The sequence below is a fragment of the Moschus berezovskii genome, chromosome 19 (assembly GCF_049115385.1).
Source record: "Moschus berezovskii isolate FMDL1 chromosome 19, NW_MosBer_1.0, whole genome shotgun sequence".
In the NCBI taxonomy this organism is placed as follows: domain Eukaryota; kingdom Metazoa; phylum Chordata; class Mammalia; order Artiodactyla; family Moschidae; genus Moschus; species Moschus berezovskii.
Window position 1 is genome coordinate 54529425 of NC_142478.1, and position 26798 is coordinate 54556222.

A 26798-nucleotide genomic window follows, 5' to 3' on the forward strand; every position below is an offset into this window, starting at 1 on the left:
CCTTCAATCAGCAGATATTTAGGAACACTTGCTCTGTGCCAGGCACTGTTCTGGACTCCGGGGAAAGAGCAGTGAATGAGGAAGTCTGCCATTCTGGTGGCGCAGCCAGGTCATAAAGAAATGCGTCTGAGATATAACAAGGAGACAGATCAGGCTGGGGCTGGGTTGAGGGAGTGCAGAGCTTCACCAGCTCACCCCGACTGGGCCTCCTCCCAGGCTCCCTCCCTCCCGCCTCTGTAATCGCCACCAGGTGGAAGGTTATCCCTTCCCCAAGGACCTTGCCCTGTCACTTTAATTTTTCTGTGTCTGCGCGCTGGGGCCTCTGAGTTAAAGTTAATTTCACGCTTGACTTCCTGCTGCACTGGCAATTTCGGACGTGTTGAAGTCACCTGTACCCACCTCGATGCTGTCCTCTGCCACCTGCCTCCTCTGGAGGTGTGGGGGCGGCCGCCCATGCTCCTGGAGGGGACAGGGGTGGTGCGGGAGACTGGCGGTGGTCTGGTCTTAGGCCTAGTCCTCGGCAGTGACTCCGCAGACTTCCCAGGCTTTGGGAAGCAGGGGAAGGGGCCGGGGGTGGGTGTGGGGCAACCCAGAGCGACATCAGTGGGTGCTACGTGGAGGGGCTCCGTGCCCTCTGCAGGCCGGACCCACGGGGAGAGCTGGGGGCTGAATTCTCTGGGTCGGGGAGCCTACGGTGATTCGGTGAAAGGTTGTGGGTTTGATGCAATGATTACAGTTGCAGCTCCTGTGAGCTCTGCCGTGGCCACCCCTTCACCTGGTGTTGAGCCTCGTCCTCTCCTCCCCTCGCGGCTGCAAGCCTGCTGGCTCCTGGTGGCTCTTCCTTCCAGATTTTCTTGTCTTACAGACTGATTTCTCCCCTTTTCCTGACCTTACTGGGGTTTGGCTGATGCCCTCGGGCCATGCAGGTGGAAAGGTCGCTGTGGACCCAGATTACTGTTAGCTGGTCCTTGTGGTCTTGCTCTGGAGGTTCAGAGATGTTGAGTAACTTCCCCGGGGCCACACAGCCACAGTCTTTAGACCAGCCCAATCTGCACACCCACCCTGCTTTCCTCCCCTGTGTCTGCAGTCCAGGCTCTGCCCCTCACTAGCCCAGTGACCTCGGGCAAGTCACATCACTTTGCTTGTCAGTGAGTTGGTCTCCTTGGAAATCACACTGTGTGGGAAAAGTGCTTGCCCCCAGTGAGCATGTTTTGGACCATCAGTCACCCCAAAATGACAAGCTTTTCCCAAGGCATTCAGGGCCCTGCATGGACTGCCTCCATCTTACTGTTCCCCTGAAGTTGGGGGGGGTCTGGTTCTCCCTGAACACCCCTCCTTACCCCTTCCAAATTCACTATCACCCTTCCTCCCTTGGAAGGGTGCCCACCTCATTTCTCTTTGCCCACCCATTCACTGCTTCTCCCAAGCCTTTGCTGCAACCTTGTCTCCTTCAGGAAGCCTCCCCTGATCGTCCCATGCTTTCTTTTTTCAGAATCCTGTAGACCCCAGGGCTTGGCCAGACTCTCCTCAAACGTCCACAGACTTTTCATTCCTTCCTAGCTCCCCTTCTCTTAGTTCAGTGTCAGCTGACAAAGCCTGTATTTCTTGACAGGTTGTGCTTTTTTAAACCCTGACTTCTCCAGGAGACTGAGATATCCTTTGCACCCTAAAAATGCTTCCACCAACGAACTCATCACATAGCTGGTCTGTCGGTCCTTCCAGAACCCTTTGAGAGAGACTCTGCTGCTTATTTTTGCCAGACAAAATCTCGGCAGAGATTTGTCTGCAGTATGCTGTTTGCAGCTGCAATACCTAAACACTTCTTGCGACAAAATAAACACTCAAAAAAAAAAAAAAGTTTGCCAGAAGAGTGTTGAACAAATGAACACCCCAAGCCAGATGTCTAGAAGCTTGTGAACCCAGATGCATGCCTCTGGGGCAGGAACAAAGTTAGAGAGGGAAGGGCTGGTGGGAGGTGCTAGGGAGTGTGGGGACTAGGTTGAATGGTGAGCTTGTCACTCTTTTAAATGGGCAATCGGGACTTCCCTGGTGGTCTAGTGGGTAGAACTCCAATCTTCCACTGCTGGGGACAGAGGTTCCATCCCTGGTCAGGGAACTAGATCCCACGCAACACAATTAAGTGTTCACATGCCACAACTGAGACCCAACACAGCCAAATAAATAAACATTTAAAAAGGGTGGCTGGGGGCAGTCAGACCTCAGTTCCCAGTCTGTGGCCATAAGGGAGTGTGATCAGGCTGCTGATTTTTTTTTAAAGAGAAGCTCTCTGTTCATCTTTTTATGCAGCAACTTCTGGTTTTCAATAAAGGCAACAAACGCAGTGTTTTCAGAAAGCTCCAGCCCAAACACAGCAGTCTCAACTGGCCCCGCTTGGTGGACCGCACCTGTTTGCAACCTGTGGATTTGACACTGGTCCTCTTTGGCAGTCAGCGAATGGATACCTGCCATGGATACCAGCTTGCTCTGGAAGGAACCCCGGATCAGCTGGGGAGGACACATGCCCTCCAGTAGCTGTGGGGAATGGAGATGGCTGCTTGCCTGGCCCCTGCCCCTGCAAGTGAGCCTTTGTTCTCACCAAGGCCTCCATAGCTCGAAGCCACAGCACCATGCTTGGTGTAGACTATTCCAGGCTGTGTGAGTTTCCTCAGGCTGCCAGAACTTGTCACAACAACCAGGCTGCCTGGAAACTATAGTGATTCATTCTCTCGTGGTTCTGGAGGCCGGAAGTTGGAAATCCAGGGATTGGCAGGGTGATCCCTTGCAGGTGCTATGGGGAGGATCCTTCCATGCGTTTTCTAGCTTCTGGTGTTTGCTGAGCATCCTTGGCGATCCTTAGCCTGTAGATGCTTCACTCCAACCCTATCTTCACATGACCCTCTTCCTGTGTCTTTTCATCCCCAAACCATCTCCCAGTCCCTGGAAAAATTGTCTTGCATGAAACCTGTCTGTAATGCCCAAAAGATTGGGGACCACTGCACAGACTTTCTTTGGATTTTCCATTTTCTCACTGATGCCTGTTTTCTGGTCCAAGATCTGATGCAGAATCCTTCTCTGTACTTCATCCTCATGACCCCTTGGTCTTTGCTCTGAGACCATTTCTCAGTCTTCCTTGATTTTCCTTACCTTGTCACTTTTGAAGAGGACTGCTCAGGGAATCTGCAGAATGTCCTACGATTTGGGTGTGTTTGATATTTTCTCAGGAGGAGGCTGGGCTTGTGGATTTGGGGGAAGAGTAACCCCGAGGTGAGGGGATGCCCTTCCCATCACAATACATCAGGGGCACCCAACACCCTGCCTGGGGGTGTTTATGTCACTACAGGTGGTGTTGACTTTACGCCCTTGCTCAGGGAAGTGTCAGCTGTCCCCCTGTCAAGTTGCTGTCTTTCCCATCCCTACTCTGTGCGTTATTTTTTATTTTTATTGGAAGTGGGCCATTTTTAAAGTCTTTATTGAATTTGTCACAATATTGTTTCTGTTTTACATTTTGGTTTTTTTGGCCAGGAGCCATGTGGGATCTTAGTTCCCTGACCAGAGATCAAACTTGTGCCCCCTGCATTGGAAGGTGAAGTCTTAACCACCACTCTGGACCACCAGAGATGTCCCCACTCTGTGCTTTAGAAGCAAGTGGCTGTCCAGCCTGCTGTCAAGGGGAGGGAAGTTCAGCTGCACCTCCTAAAGGGCGAATATCAAAGACTTTGTGGACTCAAGTGAAAGCCGCCACGATGCTTAGTAAATATTTGGGGAAAATGCTTTGCAGCTATGCAAATTTCTCATCTTTCCTCAAGGTTTCGCCACCCAGTTTAACATTCATGGAAGGGCCTTGCCTGTAACAATTAGCACCGTGGTATCTAATAGTGTTCTACTTCCGTCACTCCTTCTGCATTTAGTAATTGAAATTCTGTAAGGCTTCCCAGGAGGCTCAGTGGTAAAGAACCCGCCTGCAGTGCAGGAGACACAGGGTTTGATCCCAGCATCAGGAAGATCCCCTGGAGAAGGAAATGGCAACCCACTCCAGTATTCTTGCCTGGGGAATCCCATAGACAGAGGAGTCTGGCAGGCTACAGTCCATGGTGTCACAAAGAGTTGGACTTGACTGAGCCTGCATGCACACACACGAAGAACATGTGTCCCTTCTCTCTCCTTTGTTTATTTATTCTGTCATTTATTTACATCTGTATAGATGTGTGGATATTTATTTTATTCTTCGGGTTATAATCTAGCACTAGTGTTATTTACTTTGCTTCTCAGATTGTTCCAGCTTTGGTCATCAGAAACTCTTTTAGGTTGGGTCCTGTGTCCTTTTGACTCCCCCTAACCCCGCCTTTTTTTTTTTCCTTCCTTTTTAACACTTCTCTACTTAAAGATGTTCTGGGCTCATCTTATATATTTCCTGCCCCAGCACTGGATTCAGTCATTCCTCCAGGGAGAAATGGCTCTATTTTTTTTTTTTAATTTGGCCATGTCCCTCTGCATGCAGGATCCTAGTTCTCTGTCCAGGGATTGAACCCATGCCCCCTGCAATGGAAGCACCGAATCTTAACCATTAGACTGCTGGAGAAGTCCTGAGAAATGACTCTTTTTACTGGAGAATGGTGTTAGAGACCAAAACCTCAGAGCTGGTGGGCTCAAGCTCTGGACTGTCACAGCTTCTTGGCCGTCTCAGCTGCTGCCTTTAGGTCCAAACCCTCTCCTGTGTTCCAACCCACGAGGCCTTGCACAGTGGGCCCTGCTCACCTTGTTTGTGTCCTCCCCTCTGTCCCTCCTCAGCATTCTGCAGCCACAAGGATCTTCTTCTGTCTGTTCTGCAAACACTTGAGTTTGTTGCCACCTCAGGGCCTTTGCACATCCAGTGTGCATCTCCCTGTGGGTCGTTCCACAGCTGGGCCCTCCTGGTGATTGAAATGTCCAGGCCAACTCTGAGACACGTTTCTGCACCCTGAATCTAAAATAGCTATGCCATCCCCTCCCCCAGTCACTGCCCCATCCCTCTGTGTAAGTTTCCGAATCTAAGGTTATCATTTTTTAAATATTTATTTATTTGGCTGCATCAGGTCTTAGTGGTGGCACGCAGGATCTTGGTTGCTACACACAGACTCTCTAGTTGTGAGGTGCCAGCTTAGTTGCTCCAGGACATGTGGGATCTTAGTTCCCTGACCAGGGATGGAACCCATGTCCTCTGCATTGCCGGGCAGATTCTTAACCCCTTGACCACCAGGGAGGTCCCCAGGATTATATTGCTTGTTGTCAGCATGGTCCCTCTATGTGTCACCTGCCTCCGTGAGGACTCGGGGCTTTGTGTTGCTCACCCCTGGGTCCCCAGGACCCAGAACAGTGCCTGGCGCATAGTCGGTGCTCAGTGAACTTTGGCTGAGTGACTGAGGAGATGAAAGCATGATGCCATTGCTCCCATGATTCAGATGAGTAAACTGAGGCTGAGAAACCTTCTGAGATTTGCTCAGAGACACCCTGCTGTGGAATGAGGGGTTCTGGTCTCAGCCTGTGTGGCTGAGGACCCCTGGTGCCCACCCTGCTCGGGAGGGCAAGATTGATGTTAGGTAGTGAGACCTCGAGGTGGGAGGCCTGCGCGGCAGGAGGTGAAATCAGATTGATCCAGGGAGCCCAGGGTCTCTTACCAGCGACCCTCCTGGAAGTGAGTGTGGCCTTTCCTTGTCAGGAGATGGATGGAGTCAGGGCTCAAAGCCTGGCTGGGGTCCATAAATGAAGAGGGTCCGTGCAGGCCTGTCAGCGTCTCAGACTTGAGACCCGATAGTGAGGATGCTGGAAATCACTGCAGGGTCTGGGGACACTCATCCAGACAGGGGTAAGGCGTACTGGTAGACCCGTGTATGCATGGCGCCCAGCCATCGGTTTGTGAGCTTTTTGCAAGGGTTTTGGGTGCAACTGAGGCTATGAACAAGTTGGGGGACCCTGCTCCAGAAAAATTGATCCCACTGTACACTCGGATGGGATCAAGCAAGTTCACAGGCCTGACGGCCTCCCGGGGCCTGTCTGTGACTCCCGCAGACCCCAGCTGCTGCGCTCTGCTATGTTTTGGGGCCGGGGGAAGTGGGCCCTTGGGTGTGTCTTGCCCCCTTTTCTGTATCGGTCTGCATCTCGGACTCTCCCTCTGCCTTCTTCTAGGGCTCCATCTCCCTTTCTTTCATTTTTATTTTATTATTGAAGTACGGTTGATTCGCAGTGTTGTGCTGTACAGCTCTGCTGCACAGCAAATATATATACACAAATATGTACATTCTGTTAATATTCCTTTTTAAAATTTGCCTCCTATATACCATTTCCATCCCTTTATTTATTCTTAATTGGAGCATAATGGCTTTACAAGATTTCGCTGGTTTCTGCCGTCCATCAACATGAATCAGCCATAGGTATACATATGTCCCCTCCCTCCTGCATCTCCCTCCCACCTCCCAGGCCGTCCCACCCCTCGAGGTTGTCACAGAGCACTCAGTTGTCATTGAGCTCCCTGCGTCCAACAGCAGATTCCCACTGGCTGGCTGTTTTACATATGGGAATATTAATATTCTTTCCCCTTATGGTTTATCACAGGATATTAAGCATAGTTCCCTCTGCGTTACAGTAGGTCCTCGTTGTTTATCCATCGTCCCCCCTACTTTCTCTGGATCTTGTCCTCCTCTGCCTGGAGGCCTGTTCCCCTCCTGTCTCTCTGTCTCTCTCTGCCAGGCTCCTTCCCCTCTGGGGCTCTGTCCTCATTTGGGATTGTATCCACTTCTCTCTCTCTTCCCTTGCTTCTCTCTGGGGCTCTGTGTCTGTCTGCTTTCCTTTTCTCCCTCATTCCTGGTCTCGGCGTCTCTCTGCTTCTCTTTCTCTCTGAACCACCCACATCCCTCCCACCCCCTGGAAGTGCCCGCTCCCCTCTGAGCCCGCAGCGCTGTGTGTGGCCTCCTTGGTTGAGAACCCCGATGGCGGGAGGGGTCTGGCTTTACCGACCTGAGGTGTGAGACCCCTCGAGTGCTTCCTGGAGTTCCTGCTGCACTGGCTCCCACCAGCCTGTCGCTGGCCTATCCACATCATCCCCACCCCAGGAGGGCAGAGCAGGGGCTTTCTTGGTTGGAGGTGGCTTGGGGTCACTGAGGCCGGACCCCAAGATCCTGCCTCTGTGTGGCTGCAGCTTTTGGGAGCTTAGTCTGCCCGGCCTGCATTCCTGGTCTAAGGCTGTGGCTTTTTCTCTGTGGCTGGTTTCCCGTGGCTGACGAGAGAGGGGATCTTGGGTGTGTGTAGGGGTGATGGCAGCTCTGGGGAGGGCAGGAAGTCGCAGGACCTGTCCCCCCTTCGGAGCCCTCTTTTCCTGCAGACCATGCTCAGCCAGAGTGTGGGTGGGGGGCAACTCGTATAGGGCAAAGGAAAGACACACATTGGCAGTATGTGGCTTACCCTGGGGGACTATGGGGTCTCTCCCCTTACCGGAAGCCAGTGATGGGGCAAACTTCAACGAGGGATGAAATTCCTGAAACCCTGCCTTTCTGACCTGCCCCACTGGCTGTCTCCTTCCTGCTTAGAAACCAGGCGATGCGGAAAAAGTTAATCTTGTACTTCAAGAGGAGGAATCACGCCCGGAAACAATGGGTAAGTCATCACTGGGGCCCCCAGCCCTAGAATCTCTTCTACTGCCCCCCCCTTCTGTGGACCAGGCTTCCTGGAGAGTGGAAATGGTCTCCGCCACCCAGGCCACGGCCCCCAGGACCCCTGGGTTCTGAGCCTGATTCCTGAGTGTCCGGGGCATGAAAAGAAGCCAAGGACAGCAAGAGAAACGGGAAAAGACAGCAGCTGCTTTAGTGAAGCCGAGGGCTCAGGGCTCAGCTGCCTCAAGGAGACAAGGGTGTGGGCAGGAGGGGGTGCTGGGGATGCTGCCCCTCCTTTTCCCACCTGGAAGAGGAGAAAGCGTAACATTAGCTGGGAAAACTGGTCCCTTGTCAGAAGACCCACTTTGGATATTTTGGGCAGAGAGAGGTCTGTTGGCAGAGGTGGAGGACGGGGGTGGGCTGTGTGCTGTGTGGTGGTGATTGCAGGGGATTCCCTGAGAAATGAGCCTTTCCCAGCCCACCATGCTCATTCTGGGCTCAGGAAAATCAAGACCCAGAGAAGCAGTGAGTCCTCCTTGCTTAGACAGTGGTACGGCTCCTGCATTCCGCTGCACGCACACTCCAGTCTCAGCTGGGAGGCAGCCCCAAAGCAGGGAGAGCACACGCCAGAGAACACCTTTAGTTGTGGTTTAGGGTGCTCGTTTACATCACTGGTTTGCTGGGGGAGGTTAGGGCTGAGGGATGGAGGGAGTGTTGCCCATTAGTATCCTTTCAGCTGTGAGAGGAAGAAAAGCTGGCTCAGATGGGCTTAACCAGTCAAGGAATTTCTGTAGCTGACAAGTTCAGGAATGGTTTGATCAGGTTGTACCTGATCTGACGTACCTGAGGTCTATGCAGTTTCTTGGTTTTTTTTTTTTTTTTTCAACTCTGTGTTAGCACATTGACAAATTGATTTTCCTTTGGGACCTGAATTTCTGCAGCAGGCTTGGAGGCCAGAGAGATGAGAACTACTCTTTCTTAGACTGTCTCACAAAAGCTCGGATTGTATCACTTGAGGGCCCTGGACACTTTGAAACAGTTTCCAAACCCACCCTACTCTGGCCCTAGATGTCAGCTGGACCCTCAGAGAAGGGAGATACTGAAGGACTGAGAGGCTGGGTGGGGGGCAACACTTTGGACTCTGGGGACCCATGGGCTAAGAAGTGGTGGGCTTCCCAACCTTTCCTTTCTTGACCTTCTCAGACTCCTAAAGTGACTGGATGGTGCCCAGAAGCACGCAACTGGGTAGATGGGGTTCAGGAAACAGGGCATCCTGTGTTATTGGTTGAATTAGGAAATATTCACAGAACACCTGCTGTGGGCCTGGTGCAGGGCTGAGCTGAGTTACGCTGAGTGGAGGAGACAGAGGGACTGGGGTGGGGGAGAGCCTGGATGTCCCACCTCTGAACTGAGAGAGGAATGACCGGAAAGGATGACCTGTGTGAATATCTGGGGGTCTGAGTGTCAGGAAGCGGGCACGGCAAGTGCAAAGGTCCTGAGGTAGGAACCAGCATGGGTAACACGGGACAGAATGCCACAGGCAAGTTGAACCGCAGAGCATGAGTGAGGAGACTGTGGTGGAGAACCATTCTGTACCGGGATGGAACATTTGGATTTCATTCCAAACACAGTGAGACAATGCATTCTTAGTAAAGAATACAAAGTCTATAATGTAAGGATTTTTGGTGATTCAGAAAACTTGACAGTCATGTAGGCAGTTTGACAGGATACAGTGAACACCTATATGCCCACCATCTAGAATTCCTCCTCATGGTTAACATTTCTTTGGGCTTCCCAGGTGGTGCTAGTGGTAAAGAACCTGCCTGCCAACGCAGGAGACTGAAGAGACGTGGGTTTGATCCCTGGGTCAGGAAGATCCCCTGGAGGAGGGCATGGCTACCCACTCCAGTATTCCTGCCTGGAGAATCCCATGGACAGAGGGATCTGGCGGGCTAGAGTCCATGGGGTCGCAAAGAGTCAGACACAACCGAAGTGACTTAATGTGCACGCACAACAGTTCTTCTTTACATTCACTTTGTGTGTATGTGTGTCTGTGTGTGAGTATGAATGTTTTTGCGTTGAACTCTTAGAAAGTAAGTGTGGATGCCCAGACCCTCACCTGTCATGCTTCCATGTCTCTCTCTTGGATGAAGGAAATTAGAAGCACACCTAAGGATGTACAGCTTTTCCCGAGTAGTCCTGCCTGGGGGTGAAGGGCATGGTAGGGGAGGTCCTTTAGCTGGGGAGAAAGGAGATCTGACCTACATTTTAAGAGGATCCTGGTGACTGCTGAGGGTGGAGTTGGGTGGACATAAGTTCTTAAGAAATCTCCCAGGGCTCCTCGGATGTCCTTTGAGGGGATGGAGGGGAAATGGGCTTATTTAAAGATAGAGGAAGAGGAACTGGAGACTTCTAAGAAACTCTGGGTGGCTTTGTGGCCAAACTGAGCCCGTCTTAAGAAAGGCTCTTGTGAAAACGAATTCGGAAACCACAGAAACTATGACGGGAGGGCATCAGGAATGATGTTGCTCTAGTTCTTATATAACGAGCCCCGAGGCCTGTGCACTGATGTCAGGCGGGATCTGGAGGGGGCTTGGTCAAGATGTGCCCCTTCAGATCTGTGTGTTTCCCGCCTCCACCTGAGTCAGTTCTCTGGCAGAGCTCTCACTTTTCAGAGGTTTCTGGGACTGCAACCTAGCAGCCCAGGCTGCCCTGCGTGCCGGCTCTGCCCAGAGAGCTGAGGCTCTTTTCCCAGAGGGGTGCCCAACCCCAACAGGAACCCCCACCGGGCCTGCCCTATCCTTCCCTGAGCTTACCCCACGACCCTGGAAGCCAGACTGTGTGTGTATGTATGTTGGGGGAGGGGGGTGTAAGGCTGAGTCACTGAAGCATAGGTTCAAACCCCATCCACCATACCTGCTGTGAGTGGTCCTGGGAGAGCTGTCTGGCCCCAAGCCTCGCTTTTCCTCATCTGTGAAATGGGGTCATGGTGGCACTGCAGGAAGCGCAGTGCCTGGCGGGGAGAGTGGGTGTGATTGACGGTGGCCCTGCAGGATGGGTTAGTCAGCGGTGAGCCCAGCCTGGACAGTGGGTGTATTCACTTCCTGAGGCAGCTGTAACAAGTGGCCACAAACTAGGTGCCTGAGAACAACAGACGTGTATTCTCTCTCTGTGCTGGAGGCCAGAAGTTCAAGATGAAGATGTGGGCAGGGCTGTGCTCCCCTTAGAGGCCCTAGGGGAAGCTCCTTCCTGCCTCTTCCAGTTCCCGGTGCTCCATACCATTCTTGGCTGTGGCCACAGGACTCCCATCTTGGCGTCCATCCTCACCTCCCCTTTCCCCTCTCTTCTCTTACATGGGCATCTGTCCCGGGGTCCAGTGTGTGTGTTAGTTCCTCAGTTGTGTCCGACTCTTTGCGATCCCATGGACTGCAGTAAGCCAGGCTTCCCCGTCCTTCACCGTCTCCCAGAGCCTGTTCAGACTCATGTCCGTTGAGTTGGTGATGCCATCCAACCATCTCATCCTCTGCCGTCCCCTTCTCCTCCTGCCCTCCATCTTTCCCAGCATCAGGGTCTTTTCCACTGAGTCAGCTCTTCGCATCAGGTGGCCAGAGTATTGGAGCTTCAGCATTGGTCCTTCCAATGAATATTCAGGGTTGATTTCCTTTAGGATGGACTGGTTTGATCTTGCAGTCCAAGGGACTCTCAAGAATCTTCTCCAGCACCACAGTTCTTTTTTTAAGAGATGGCTAAAGGATGCACACTCTGTATCCCCTGCACCTCTGATGTCCTTATGCTTCACATTGGGCTTTGTCCTGACTTGGCCCAGCATCCGCTTCTACAGCCTGAGTGATGGGCTGCAGGACAGAGGCTGGGAGAGCCCCGGCCTGTCCCCTTCACCCATTGCTGAACACGCAGGACAGCCATTGGGGAACATTTCTCCGACTCCATGGCGCCTGAGCCGCTGAGCCCAGTGGAAGAAAGCCTACAGGTGAGGCTGCGGGCTCCCTGGGGGTCTAGAGGATGCCAGGTCACTGGGTGACCACAGAGATCAGCTTCCCTGGCCAGCCGGCTCCAGTCAGCCCCCTGTCACCTCCATCCGTGTTCTCTGTTGGTTTGAGACTGTCTTCCTCAGTTTAGGGGGTTCCTCCTGGGCACCCCATCTCTTATTTCCTCCCTAATTGTAGAGTTGCATCCTGCCACACCTGGAAGGGCAGGAGGGGTTTAAATCCTGTCCCTGCTCGGTGACCAGGGCAAATCACTGAACTCCTGGCCTCAGTTTCCTGTTTCATTCCGTGGGGACTGTAGGAACACCCACCTCATCAGGCTTCTGAGCGAGAGGCTGCAAGCAGCATGCTTGGGGCAACACCCGGACTACTGTGGTTGCTCGGAACTGTCAGCTGCAAGCCAACCCTCAGGGACCCCAAATAGCCAAAACAGTCTTGAAAAAAAACCACCAAGTTGGAAGACTCAATTCCTCATTTTAAAACATTGCGGGACTTCCCTGGCGGTCCAGTGGTTAAGAATTCACCTTCCAACACAGGGGACGTAGATTTGATTCCCGGTCCGGGAAGATCCCACACTCCGTGAGGCAGCTAAGCCCATGTGCCACAGCTACTGAGCCCATGCTTTAGAGCCCACGAGCTGCGACTGTTGATCCTGAGCACCCCGAGCCCATGCTCCGCAACAAGAGAAATCACTGCTCGCCACAACTGGAGGAGGGCCACAGGTAGCAATGAAGACCTGGCACAGCCAAAATTAAAAAGTGAATTTAAAAAACCCTGCAAAACTGCAGTAATCAGCACAGTGTGATCCGAGCCTAAGGACAGACACAGAGGACAGGGAACAGAATAGAGAGTCTGGAATTAAGCCCTCACATCTGTGGCCGGTGGATTTTTGACAGGAGGCCAAGTCCATTCAATGAATTAGGACTGTCTCTTCAACAAATGGTGGTAGGACAACAGGACGGTCACACACGCAGGAATGGAGTTGGACTCCACCTCACAGAATTAACACAAACGCTCACTGGAAATGAGTTAGAGACCTAAAGGCAAGAGCAAAAAGCCAGGGTTTCCCTGGTGGTCCAGTGGTTAAGAATGCACCTGCCATTGCAAGGGACACGGGTTCAATCCCTGGTCCTGGAAGATCCCACATGCCTTGGAGCATCTAAGCCCCTGTGCCACCACTACTGAAGCCCCTGCTCCTAGAACCCATGCTCCACAGCAAAGCAAGTCACTGCGGTGAGAAGCCTGGGCACTGTGACTCGAGAGCAGCCCCTGCTCATTGCAACTAGAGAAGCCCGCATGCAGCAACGAAGACACAGCACAGCCAAAAATAAATCTCAAAAAACCCGAAAACCTCTAAAACCATGCAATTAAGAAAACCCTGGTGGTGAATCTTTATGACCTTGGATTTGGCAATGGCTCTTGGGTGCAACCTCCAAAAGCATGAGCAGTGAAAGGAAAAGCAGACACGCTGGACTTTATCAGAACAACCGTCGGGATCCTGACCTCCCGTCTGGACTGTGTGATCCAGGCCTGATGGCGCCCAAGCTCTGAGCTCCCACCTGTACAGAAGGGGGATGGTGGTCACTGCTTTTGGGGGGTTTGGGAAAGTCAGTCATGGGAAGGACTCAGCTCTGTGCCTGGCACGTGACGCAGTGGTACTTAGGCTAGTCTCAGTGGTGATGCTGATGATGAAGCCGATGATGCTGTTTATGATGTGACGATAGTGATGGTGATGGTGCTGGTACAAAGAATTCTCACTGGGTGACAGGCTGTGGTCCCAGGGGCCGTCCTCCTTTTCTGGTGCATATCCTTGCCCCTGTCACCTGCAGGTTAGCTTAGCAGTGCTCCAGCCCATGTTTAAGTGTGAGTGTGTGAGTACATGTATGCTTAAGAGAGTGGGTGTGTGAGATTATGAATGTGTGTGTGTGGTTTGTATTGTGAGTGAGAATATGTGTTATGTATTTGTCAATATGAGAGTGTATGTGTGTGTGTGTGTATAAGGGTGTGTGTGTGAGTGTGTGCATGTGTATATATGTGGGGATGTGTGGGTATGTATGTGCTTCAGTGTGAGTGTGTGTATGTGTGAGCATATGTGTGTGTGTGTGTGTGAGTGTGTGATCCATATCCTCCCCCGGCCAGCAGGGCCACCCAGGTGGAAACTCCTGGCAAGGTCATTGCTGCCCCAGGAGGGGCTGTGGCCACTGCCACGGGCTGTCCTGCAGTGCCCAGTGCCCTCAGCCCTCAGTGGACAGAGAGCACACCCAGCACACAGGTGACAGCAGGTGGCACTGTGGTCAGATATGAAGGGGAACTTCCTCATGTTGAATAGTCTTCAGGAGTTGCTCACGTCTTTGTGTGTGGTGATTGGGGCTGGGCAGTGTGACTGGATGACCCCTCATGGCTGTTCCTATGCCTTTTGCTCTACAAGGGCCCCAGGCAGGGCTGGGTCATCTTGCCGGCCGCCCCTCCACTGGGCAGCTGGTTAGTGGCCCCACGGGTTTCTTGCTCATCTTCACTGGTAACTACATTCTTTCCCTCTGCTGGTTTTTGGGTAAGAATGTTCTCACCTTTTCCCCATCTGACATTTTCCCGCTCTCACCCATCAGACCAAGGCCTCCTGGGCACCGCAGGACAGCCCGTGGCAGTGGCCACAGCCCGTCCTGGGGCAGCAGTGGCCCTGCCAGAATTTTCACCTGGGTGGCCCTGCTGGCCGGGGGAGGATACAGATCACACACTCACACTGAGGCGGGGGAGGGTCCCCTGCTCTGATGATGGGCTGAGTGTCCTTCATGTTGGTTCCCACCCTAGGAGTGCTGTCTGCAGCATGGTGCCACGAATACATGTGGCCACTGCGTGCTACTAGAACTTCACCTCCCAAGGGTTCTCAGGGCAGCCCAGTATATGTGGCACACCCGGTAGCTGGGGGTCAAGTTCTGCTCCTCCTCATAAATGGCCTGACAGCCCCCTGGGGACCGTCAACGCTGCTGGGTTTTTTGAGGACCAAGGTCACAGACTGCCTTGGTCAGAAGCTGAAGTTCAGGATGGGATGGGGTGTCTGGGCACGAAGACCAGAGACGGGCTTTCTGATTATGCTGAAGTGTCGAGAAGGCATTCAAGCGAGACTCCCAGACCGTGCCATCTGTCCACGGCAGCTGTTAGAGATGGGGAGATTGGGTCTCAAGAGCAGCCAGACGCTCCCTGCCTGCTCAAGGTCTGGGTCACCTTGGAGACCCGGAAGCCAGGCAGCTTACATTCTGGGCCGGGCAGGGGTCTTTTCTCTAAGGAAGGACATGCATACAGCAGGAAGCACTGTGGTTAGACTCAGAGAGGGACTTCCTTGTTGTGAACAGACAGCAGCTTGAGTCTTTACACCCAGTCCTTGGATATGGGGAGCATGGCTGGGCCTGAAGCTGGGGGATGAGGAGCTATTCAGAAAAAGAATGCTTTCCATGGGGCCACCCCTGATCTGACGGGCACCCCAGAGCTGCACCATCTGACACAACTTACAGTGATGGAAATGGTCTGTGTGCACTGCCCACTGCAGACAGTAGCCCTGGCCCCAGTGGCAGGGGGACCAGGGACTTGAATTTAAATGAGATTTAGTTTTACATGAATCAGCTTTAATGGCCACATGTGACTGGAAGTGTCTGTATAGTACAAGGCCTTTCTAGAGGAAGGCTGGAGGTGGGACGGCCCACGCCCCAAGGAGCAAGGCAGCCAGATCCTTAGGGCAGACTGTGGCCTCGGTCTGCCCTGGTGTCCGCATGATCGTGTGTCTGCCCCGGTCTCCATGTGGTCGTGTGTCTGCCCATGCACCCGTGTGTGATCGCATACCTGCCCGTGCGCATGGCAGAGCAGGGAGCCCTGGGGTGCTGAATGTCAGATGCAGGAGGAGCAGCTGCCACAGGGCTCTTCCGCATCTCCCCAGGAACAGAAGTTCTGCCAGCGCTATGACCAGCTCATGGAGGCCTGGGAGAAGAAGGTGGAGCGCATTGAAAACAATCCCCGGCGGCGGGCCAAGGAGAGCAAGGTGCGCGAGTACTACGAGAAGCAGTTCCCCGAGATCCGCAAGCAGCGGGAGTTGCAGGAGCGCATGCAGAGGTGAGTTGAGGACCAGGCCCACTCGCACCCCTCACCCTCCTTCTCTCCACCCCGCCCCCACCTCCTTCCCTGCCTTCCAGGACCTGGTCTGCTTGCGGCACTGTCCACAGAGGAGCCCTGGCTGGCATGAAAAACGAAAGCACGGCAGGGTCTCGAATTGCACCCCAAGGGCCAAGTTAAGTCCTTGTGTGTGTCACTCAGCACCTGCCTGGCCTTAACACTTCTTGGAAAGAAACTTAAATCCATTTTGATGGAGTGAGCTCTCCTTCCAGTGTTTCATGGGCTGGTACCCACCCCGGTTTTGTTCATTTATGTGGCTCCCGAGTGTGAGATCATTGGTGTAGGTCAAAGGGAAAAGATGCTGGTCACACGTGGCGGGCATGAGGACTGGATGCAGTCCTGTGTCGGAGTGCCCAGCACACAGTAGGTGCTTGGTGGCGTGTGAGTGCAGTTTCTGTTGTCATACAGATAAGGCAATGGGCTGGGAGCAGGGATGATGGACTTCACTCTTTTTTTTTTTTTTAACAAATATATGAAAATTTATTATGGTATGATTCTTAGTTTTAAGTTATTCCTGCATGTTGTCTCCTCTTTCCATTAGAGCCCTTGATTTTTTTGCCATAGATCTTTTTTTTTTTTTTGGCCACACCGCATGTCATGTAGGATCTTAGTTCCCTGACCAGGGATCGAACCCATGTCCCCGCCACAGTGGAAGCTCAGAGTCCTAACCACTGGACCTCCAGGGAAGTCTCTGGATCTCACTCTTTACTGGATGCTCACATCCCATATCTCACTGAATGCCTGCTCCCAGTCCTGGGCGCCGGGCACCACCTTATCCCCAGGTTACATGGGAGGACATGGAGGCAGAGCTTGCGAAGAGGCAGGGCTGGACTTTGTACATGGATCTGTGTAGCTGGTCTTTTGTGGGGGGCATCTTAGGAGAGAAGAAGGGTTTTGGCATTTTCTGGGTGAGAGTGGGGGTGCTCCATCCCTCCCCCAGACCCCTCGGCTTGGGGCCATCTGTGTGGGTGTGGGAGGCCTGGCTCCTCCCCGCTGCCCACACGCCGCCTCTGGGGAAGTTGTGGGCTCGGGGCTGTGCCGCTGCACCGACTGCGAGGGGCCGGTCCTGACTGTGCCTTCAATCTCCAGTAGGGTGGGTCAGCGGGGCAGTGGGCTCTCCATGTCGGCTGCCCGCAGTGAGCATGAGGTGTCCGAGATCATCGATGGCCTCTCGGAGCAGGAGGTAAGTCCTTGACCCTGACCTCAGCTCCACCCGCTGTGTCCCCTGTCCAGGGAGAGGGTCCAGCAGGAAACAGAATTCACCTGGATGGTTGAGATCAAGGGGCTTGATACTGAATGTGGGGCGGAACTGAGGTGGGATAGGGGAGTAGCCATTGGCTGTCCCCAGGCCTGCAGGCCGAGCTGGGAGAGAGGCCTTCCTGGGGCCGTGCAGGAGGGGCCACCTGGTAGGACATGGCCAGGAAGGGTCACAGCCAGGGCCCCGTCATGATGCCATGGCGGAGTAAGTAGCCTGGCCTCTCACTCCTACCCAACTCCATGTCTACTTTCAGTGCTTCCCATTGGCTGAACCCGACCAGAAGCCAGAGGGCACAGGAGCCTGAGGGTGGCGGTTTGTAGGTCAGCCTCCCAATTGTCCAGAACCAGGGTCAGAGGGGGGTTTCCCAGCTCACCAGCTGTTCACCAAGCCGGGGACCTTCTATCAAGAGTTCCCAGGTGACCTTCTATCAGCCAGGTGACCCTGGCTCTGGTCACTGGAGCCCAGAGGTGGCCAGGGAGCAGAGAGAGGAGGCAGTTGCTCCTGGGGCAGGGCTGGTACAGGCCTGTCCCCTCCCAGGCCTTACAAGCATCTCATGTGTCAGTTCCCCATTCCCCCCTCCATGTTCCCAACATCACAGTGGAAAGGAGAGGGCCTCGCCAAAGGAGGGGAACACATTCTTCCTCCCCCAGGCCTTGTGTCCAGGGAGAGCTTTTGTCCAGCTGGGAGGTATTACAACTCCGGATCAGTGCAGTCACCTCTCACGAGCTGCATGTGGCTATTTAAATGGAAATGACCAGAAACTAAATAAAATTAAAAGCTCAGTTCCTCCAGTGTCACCAGTCGCATTGCAAGTGCTCAGAAGCCATGTGTGGTTAGTGGCCCCGTGCTGCACAGAGCAGGCCGTAAACACCTGCATCGCTGCAGAACATTCTATTGGGCGGTGCTGCCCTAGGCCACTGAGTCTCATATGGGACAGACTTAAGAGTCCTGGGGAGGGCACCTCCAGCTTGAATTGTGATTTCCCAGGCCTGTACCCCCAGCGGTTCTGATTTAGCCAGTCTGGGGTGGCAGAACACAGAAATCTGCATTTTCACCAGGCTGTTCATGGAAGTTTGACACAGGTAGTTCGGACTGTCTGGCTATTAAAAACAGAGCCTTCATTTTATTTTTATAAATTTTAATTAAAAAAATAATTTTTTTTCTTGTCCATGCCTGGCGACATGAGAGAACTTAGATCCCCAACCAGGGATCGAACCTCTGCCCCCGGCATTGGAAGGAGGAGTCTTAACCACTGGACTGCCAGGGAAAAGTGTGAAAGTCAAAGTGTCAGTTGCTCAGTCATGTCCAACTCTTTATGACTCCATGGACTATAGCCCACCAGGCTCCTCTGTCCATGAGATTCTCCAGGCAAGAATACTAGAGTGGGTTGCCATGCCCTCCTCCAGGGGATCTTCCCGACCCAGGGATCAAACCTGGGTCTCCCGCATTGCAGGCAGATTCTTTACCATCTGAGCTACTAGGGAAGTCGAAGTCCAAGCCTTTGTCTTAAAACCTCACATGATGTGGCCCTGTTTTGAACACCCTCCAGCCTGCAGAAAGCAGAACTCGGAGCGCCTTTGTCCACACCTGTGGGTTTGCTCCGGCTCCTGTCCCGCCGATGGTGGCCAAGTACACAACCCACACTGGCACGTGGAAGCAGGAAGAGGGTGACCCTTTCCTGCAGGCTCCCTGCTTGATGCAGGGCGCATGGCATCTCAGCTGATTCAGTGTCCAGCACCACCCCCATCCCAGAGGACCACTTCCCCAGCTCCTGGCCACATGAGAATGCAGCCACCAGGGTCCTTGGGGAGGTTGAGGGGTCAGCGTTTAGGGGCGATGGTCAGAAAGGGAATTCATGGCAGCAACTCTTCACCCAGTCCAGGCCAACCTGAGGTTCCCTGGGAGGGTGGCAAGGAGAGGACTGGGCAGGAAAAGAGACACTCGCGATTTGAGGGGAGCTTGCAGTAGTCAGGGTGCAAGCCCACTGTGGATGGGACCATGGAGTAGGGTGGGGGTTCCTGCCAGGAGGAATCTGGCCTGGATCTGCCAGGACTGTGTGTCTCATGCAGGCGAGGGAGACAGGGAGGTGATGGTATTGGAGGGCTGCTCAAGTGCTGGGGAGGCTCAGGCCTCCCTGGGAGTCCTCCTCTCAGCCAAGGTCAGGGCTGTGCCCCCGCTGCGCTCCCCTGCTTCTGTTGGGAATCCCCAGCACTATATGGAGCGCTTAGATGTGGGAGGCTGGGCATCGGATCCTTTGAACCGGCTGACCTGGCCTGGGCTGGGGCCCTTGCCTGCCTCCGGAGATGGATAATTAATTGCCAGTAATGGGCTGGCTGCAGAGATTTGGGGAAACGAGTCCAGCTGAGTGGCGGCTCTGAGCCTCTTAATAGCTGCCCCGATGCATTAGGAGCGAGCCCGCCCGACTCCTGCCGTGCACAGGGCGGGGTAGGCTTGGTCCCCAGTGGGCACGCTTGAAGGAGCCGGATCCGGGCTGGAGGTGGACGGCTGGTGAGGAAATGGTTCTGCAGCCTCGCTGGGCCCTCCCTGAGCAAGGCAGCCCCTCGCCTAAGCCCACATGCCCTCTGAACCCGGGGTCGGGGGGCAGCCCCGTTCCCTGAGCTAGCCAGGTTGCACATCTTCCCTGCAGTGTTTTATGGCACTTGCATTTCTAAAGGGAAGATTCATCACTCCCCTCTTACTGCAGATAAGGTGACTGCTGCTCTCTGTGTTGAATTTACAGCCCTGCCCACCATAAACCTGTCTGGGGCTGCCTTTAAATTCTCCCTCCCCCCTGCACAGGCCTGTTCTTATTTTTTAACCCATCAAGTGCTTTCTCTCTGGTTTTGTATTTTCCCATTCTGACTTGGAGCATCCTTACCCTCTGCTCATTCACTTGGGTTCCCCTGTGCTGGCGGGAGCACCCTGTCCCCTCCCCTGCCCGGTCCCCAGCTCCTTGTCGTCTTGCGTTTTCCAACCAGGGGGGTGCCCTCCGTCATCTCCGTTTTCCTTCCAGAACCTGGAGAAGCAGATGCGTCAGCTGGCCGTAATCCCGCCCATGCTGTACGATGCCGACCAGCAGCGGATCAAGTTCATCAACATGAATGGGCTCATGGATGATCCCATGAAGGTGTACAAAGACCGCCAGGTCATGAACATGTGGAGCGAGCAGGAGAAGGAGACCTTCCGGGAGAAGTGAGTCCCCCGTCGGTGGGGTGGGGGGAGCCTGGCCAAGGCCACCCTCCCCTATCCTGGGAAGCCTGTCCTGTTGAAGATTGCCCTGGCCTCCCAGGGCTGTGACGACAAGTGACCACCAACTGTGTGGCTCATAACAGCTGGAATGTATTCTCCCACAGTTCTGGAGGCCGGCAGTCTAAGATCAAGGTGTGGGCGGGGTGGTTCCTTCTAGAGGCTCCAAGGGAGGGTCCCTTCCAACCTGGTTCCCAGTGGCGGCTGGAGATCTTTGTCACCCCTTGGCATGCAGATGGATCCCTCCATCTCAGCTGTCTTCACGTGGTCTTGTTTCCCGTGTGTTTCTCTGTGTCTTCTCCTTTTCCTATAAATTCACCAGTCACATTGGCTTCAGGGCCCACCCTACTCCAGTATGACCTCATCTTAACTAATTATATCCACAAAGATCTCATCGCCAAATAAGGCCACATTCTGAGGTTCTGGGAGGACAAGATATTTGGGGGGACACTATTCAGGCCAATACACAGTGTCAGGGAAGCTTTATGTGAAATGAGTCAGTGTGTATTAGAAGAAGAAGGCAGAAGGACCTTCGAGGTTGGGCTGAAGGCTTGGGCAGGGGTATGTGGCTGGCCGGTAACTTTGGTTTTCATTTTATTTGGAAATGACTATTGGTTGAGCACCTCCTTCATCACAGACGCTAGACAGATGTCTTTTGGGATTTGTGCATTTGTCCTGCCTATCCCCCATAACAGCATTACCCATCCCCATTACACAGATGAGGAAACAGAGGCTCAGAGAAGTTAAGACACTTTGCAAAGGTCACATAGTTTGCACAGGGTGGAGGCAGGGTTCAGAATCCCCCAGCTTCAGGTCAGGGGCTCAGCTGCAACTGAGAGGCTTGTCGGGGGAGAGGGAAGCCGGGACCAGGGAGTAGCGGGTGCTTTGGGAAGCAGAGGCAGGATCTGGATGCTCAGGGGTGAAGCTGGGGCTTCTAAAATGGAATAGCAGAATGACTGTTTTGGGGAGATGAGTGAAGGGCCAGATGGAGAAAGCCCTCCTTTCCCCGACTAGATTCAAAAGGTGTGTCCCAGGGAACCCCATCCTGAACACAATGCACCTTCACAGGACTGAGGACCCCTATGAAGCAAAAGGGTGGGAAACTGAGGGACAGGTGGAGACCTTAGCACTCAACCAGGAGGGTGTTGGGGGCTTAGCTGCTGGACGTCCACGCCCACCACCTCTTTCATCGCCAGGAGAGTTTCCTCAAAAGAGATGACCTATGTGGGTCATTAATTTAACTTCTCCAGCCACCCGCTGTGGTTCAAGGCCATAGGGGCTGGGGCTTTCTCTGCCCTTTGTAGAGTCAAGTGACCCCAAAATGCTAAACTGGGCTCCCAAGATGGGGATGCTTCTGGGTCACAGGCAAGGCTGGGGTGCATCAGCCAGTGCAGTCACCAGGACTTGGAAATGCAGAAGCGACTGAAGAGGTTCTCATATGGAAAGTATTGTGGGTTTTTTTTTAAATGGCTTTTGATTATGGAAATTCTAAAACATACATAAAAATACAGGGATGGTATAATGCCCCCTTGAGCACCTAACACAGATTCAGCAGTCTTCCACAGGAAAGAGGGCTTTGGGAGCAATTTCCACATGTGTTCGGGGACTACTGCTCAGAGATAGGAAACCCAGGTACTTAGTGGCTCCTTTTTAGGTCCTCACGCTCACAGACGTGCTTGCCCTGCCATTGAATCAAGTCCTACGTATTAGCTGTCTTACACTTTAAGAACCAACTATAGTATGGTCATGGATTCCAAGAATTACTGTTGCATTAGGTATTTAAATTCCCCCTAATATGTTTCCTATTTTTATTTATGCTCTTTTTTTTTTTTTTAAAGAGGTTTCTGGGGGTGCTTTCTGTGTTTTGGCCTTTCTGGAGCTTTCCTGTTCTGATCTAATGATTGCATACTGTTAGTACAGTAGCTAAAGAATGGGGTACCTAGGCTGGGCTGATGTGTGCTGAGACCCAGTTTGGCAGCTTGTGTCTTTCAGGGTCCCGGGTGATCACTCCTTTTCAGCGGAAGTTATAGCACTCAGGGCCTTTGAAAATCATGTGTCGGTGGCATAGAGCTGACTTAGTGACCTCGTGATTTCGAACAGCCACTTCTCCCTGAGCCTCAGTTTCCACATCTGTAAAATGGGTGTATCCTCAGTGCCTCCTTGTGTGGCTGTCAAGGTGCCCCGTGTCAGAGTAAATTCTCAGTAAACATCCGCAGAGGATACAGGTGTAGGTTGGAGGGAGGTAGAAAAGTTGACCTAAGAGAATCCTCTGAGTTTGTTTCTTGGTCTCCTGGGGGCCCCATCTCGGTTTGGGGAAACCCCGAGGAAGGGATATTTTTTGGGGGCTGGGGGAAGGAAGTGTCACAGGGGCAGGGAGAGAAAGGGAAGATTCTATCTGTCTGGAAAATCAGGGCGTTAGGCCGCCTCCAGCTTTGCAAGCTGCCTGAGGCGGGCTTGCAGGCAGGGAAGACTGCCTGACTCGCGGCTTCCTCTGGGAAGACAGAAGAGGCTGTTCCGGATTCTCCAGTGTCTGGTTGGGGAGCCGGGGAGGGGCCGGCTGGCCTCCAGCCCAACCATCTGGAGGGCTGGGCAGGATGATCGCCAGCCCTGGCCCGGACTCCCTGCGGGTGGGGGTGGGGGACCCGGGGCCCCAGTCTCCCCAGCAGCCTCTTCCCTCCCCAGGGAGGCCGCAGGGCGGGTGGTGTGTCTTGGGAGGGGGGCGGCCAAGGCCCCGCCCAGCATCCCCGGGGCTCCAGCAGCCGTGACCCACATCTCCACCCCCGCCGTCCGCCTGCTCCTGTGGCCCTGACATTTCAGCCTGGCCCAGCTCTTTCCCAGTAATTCTCTCAGCTTCGCAGGAAGCCAGTTGGTGGGGCGCCAGTTCCCCCGCCACCCCTCCAACTTCGGTCCCTTCTTGCCGCCTCCTGGGCTGGCTTGCCTCCTGCCCGCCTCCCCGCGGGCACTCGGAACCTCTGCTCCCATCTCTCCCGGGGAGGCCCGGCAGCCTCGAGATTCTGCGCCGTGACCTCGCCCGTGGGGGCCCCGTGTGGGCCGGGCGAGGCCCAGCTTCCCAGGCCCAGCCGGAGATAGAAACAAAAGCAGATTTTTAAAAGGGGGGGAACCCCACCACAGGGCTGCATGTAATGTCCTCATTTTTCCTGGAACCCGCCTCTAGCAGGACAAACAAATGTATTTTCAAAGGCGCTAAAACCAGTGACTCACTCCAAGGAACGCCCTCTCTTACCCCTCGGTCCCGCCCGCCGCGGCCCTTCCCACACCCCCCTGGGCTTAATTGCTCCGAGTGGGGCGGCGCCCGTCCAGCCGGGCCCGCGGAGATGGCAGGCGCCCGGGAGCTCGGCGGCTGCCCAGCCGGGCAGCCCCCCTCTGCCTGGTCTCAGGCCCGCCCTTCTCTCCCCGCAGATTCATGCAGCACCCCAAGAACTTCGGCCTGATCGCATCATTCCTGGAGAGGAAGGTGAGTCTGCCCAGGAGTGTAGCGCCGCCCGCCCCTCCCCGTTCCCCTCTGGCGTCCACTCCTGCGGGTAGCCGCTTGGGCTGCTGGTGAAGGACCCTCCCTCCCCACCCACGAGGCCTCTGCCTGCCGGCCCCTTGCTCTCCTTGCTGTGTCTGACAGCGCTTCCCTCCTGCCTCCCTCCTGGGAGCAGCCACAGGCCCCGCCCCAGCCTCCCGGGCCCTCGGGGGCGGAGCTCCAGGCTGGGAAACCCCAGGAGAGCTGTGTGCACCAGCTCCTCCTCCGACGTGGCAGCGAGCATCCTGGCAGATTGGGCCAGGGTTCTAGAAGCTGTGCTGTGCCTGGCATGCTAATTAAGGCTTTATGGGCAAGAGTGCTGGTCTTCCAGGCCGCTGGATGGAATGACCTTTCTAGGTCCCTCTGATGGTCACTCTGTGCTGACACACCTATGCCAAGCCAGGCATGTGGCTGGCAAAGTACTCATCCCCTTTGGATAAAACTTGATGGAGAACTGACACTCGAGCTCCACAGGGGCGGTGCCCTTCTCTGCTCCAGCTCCCTATTGGCAGGTGGACACAGTACATCCTAGGGAATGGTAACGCCCCCGTTTGTGCACCCACGAGGCTGGGCTGGACGTCGCCCTAGGTCAGAGTCCGCCATTGGACCCTAGCATCATCGGGGCGGAGCCAGACAAGCTTCCTGAAAAGGTTTACTTTCTGGAGCTGCTTGTCTGGGTGTTTAAAGCAGCATTTCCCCGCATCTTGTTTCTCAGTGTGGGGGTGTCTGCCCACCCCTAGCTTTGCAAATACCCTACTAGTGGAGGCCTCATGCTTCCTAATTTGGGGAGAGCAGTTGGAGCAGGATCCAGGCGGGTGTTTTAAAGGGTAACAGTTGTTCCCAGCATCTGCCCTTAATGAACTGATGATACCCATAGAAGGAGGGAGATGGGGCAGCGTGGGGAAGCGAAATCTCTCCCGGCCTGAAAAACCAGTGTAGAGAAGCAAGCCCATAAATAGCCTCTCCTCTGAGTTAGTGACAGCTTCTTACTAGGGGTGTGGACAATGCAGGAGACTCTAGGTTGGGGCTTCCCGGAGATTCACGCAGGGGTTTCAGACATTGGTAATTGAGCAGCACTGTTTGAATGAGTAAATCAGAGGTCTCTTTGCTGGAGAATAAACTTTATGGTGTTCTTTGGCTAAGAGGCAGCCCAAGATGAGACTGAAATAGAGCTTCCAGAAGGGTCTAAGCTGGAGCCGCCTGCTGTGCCTCTGGCGACTGGTGTGTCCTGACGGTGAGCGAGGCCAATAGCAGGGTGGGAACCCAGTGGACTGGCCAGCTTGTGCCCACCTACAGGGGCAACTAAGCTTAGGGCCAGCCCATTGGTTGTCCAACGCAGGAAGGCACCCTCATGAATTGTTCAAGGGGAAGTCAGACACCCACATCCCCCAGTGTGCATATATTGGCATCTGATTATAAAATGTTATTCTGAACTATTTTGTGGGCTGTGCTTATGGTCAGGTTTAGCCTGGGAGCCACCTCTGTTCATAGTCCGTTCCAGGAAGCTGATGAGGACACAGGGGTTTAAGGCCCAGCCCACCTCTGCACCCAGCAGCCCTCGTGGGTTGCCCCTCAGAGGCCAGTTCCTGGCTTGGCATCAGCTCTGAGTATCATAGAAACAGTTTACATCATGTCAGTAATGGCTGCTGGCGCAAGCGAGCTGTCACCTGGAGTGGGCTTGGGTGGTGGCATCATTGTGTTCTGTCCTCCAGTTGCTCTCTGTGGATGATGCCCTCTTACTGGTCTCATTTGGACAAGGAGGAGGTAGTGGGGTTCAGAGAGAACCAGCCGCTTACTCAGCAAGCCGCAGTGTCAGGTCCACATGGAGAAGACCACGACAGAGAAAAGACATAAACATCCCAAGAGATGAAGAGTCGCATGGGGACATTAGTCAGGCTGGATGCACGAAGCTTGGACGAGGTTACTCAGGGCCTCAAGTATTAGGGAGGAGGAGACTGGCGTGAGAGAAAGGAGACCCCAGACCCCTGCTGGGGAGCTGGAAGCCTTGTTCTCCTCGAGCGGATGGCAGGTGATGGCTTTATCGTTGCGATTGCTAATAGTAGGGGCACCCACCATACGGAGAGGTCACACCTTTGCAGTGCGTGCTCTGTGGTCCTAAGTCCTTTACACGTATGTATATTGACTTATTTGGTCTTCATGACAAACCTATGAAGTGTGTGGTATAGTACTCCCATGACACAGGTGAGAAAACCAAAGCCCAGAGAGGTTCAGTAAACTAGCCAGGCTCACCCAGCCAGTGTGTGGAGGAAGTGGGATTTGAACCCAGGCCTCCTGCTCTGACTGCCCACACTGCACACTCCTCAGAAGTATTTTCTCTCTCTCTGGCCTGCAGACAGTGGCTGAGTGTGTCCTCTATTACTACCTGACCAAGAAGAATGAGAACTATAAGAGCCTGGTGAGGCGGAGCTACCGGCGCCGCGGCAAAAGCCAGGTGAGAAGAGGGCAGGGTGGGCTTCTGGACGGGTTCCCAGCATGCTCTGCAGCTGACTCCCAGCATGCTCGGCAGCTGGCAGGCCTGACTGCCACTTGTGGTGACGTTTCCACATGTTTCTCAGCAGTGGGTCCTTCGTTTTGGGTCCTCTCAGTGGCAGCTGGGAGACCCTCTCTGGGGGTATTTGTCCTACCCCAACAGTAGAGAAGAGAGCTGGGAGAAATGGCCATTTCCATCTTCAGCCAGGAAAATTCTAGAACACCTGACTTGATGACCCATAGGCTCTGGGGTGAATAGGGTCACATTCCCAGAGCAAGGCCTGGGCTTCCGGGATGACTTGGACTGGCCCACAGACTTAACATTTAAAAATTTTTAATAGTTTTTGGTGTTTAGTGTAATGTATTTTTGAAGGAAAAGAGTAGCCAGTACTTGAAATTGCCGTATTTCAAACATCACTGTATATGACTGAGGGATGATTTAAATTAGAGCAGGACTTGGCAAACTAAGGCTCTTGGGTGAGTCAGGC

The 26798-nt window shown here is 53.9% G+C and overlaps 1 protein-coding gene across 17 annotated transcripts in view; it reads left to right on the forward strand.

The window, feature by feature from the left end:
* The window catches only part of NCOR2 (nuclear receptor corepressor 2), a 232987-nt gene that overhangs the window by 117607 nt on the left and 88582 nt on the right, over positions 1-26798 (forward strand). For all 17 annotated transcript variants that reach the window (XM_088828106.1, XM_055404708.2, XM_088828112.1 and 14 more), the window contains 6 exons: positions 7560-7626; positions 15555-15727; positions 16877-16970; positions 20059-20237; positions 23712-23766; positions 26174-26272. In XM_088828106.1, coding sequence (XP_088684232.1) covers positions 7560-7626; positions 15555-15727; positions 16877-16970; positions 20059-20237; positions 23712-23766; positions 26174-26272 — 667 coding nt within the window. The remainder of the gene's footprint in view (positions 1-7559; positions 7627-15554; positions 15728-16876; positions 16971-20058; positions 20238-23711; positions 23767-26173; positions 26273-26798) is intronic.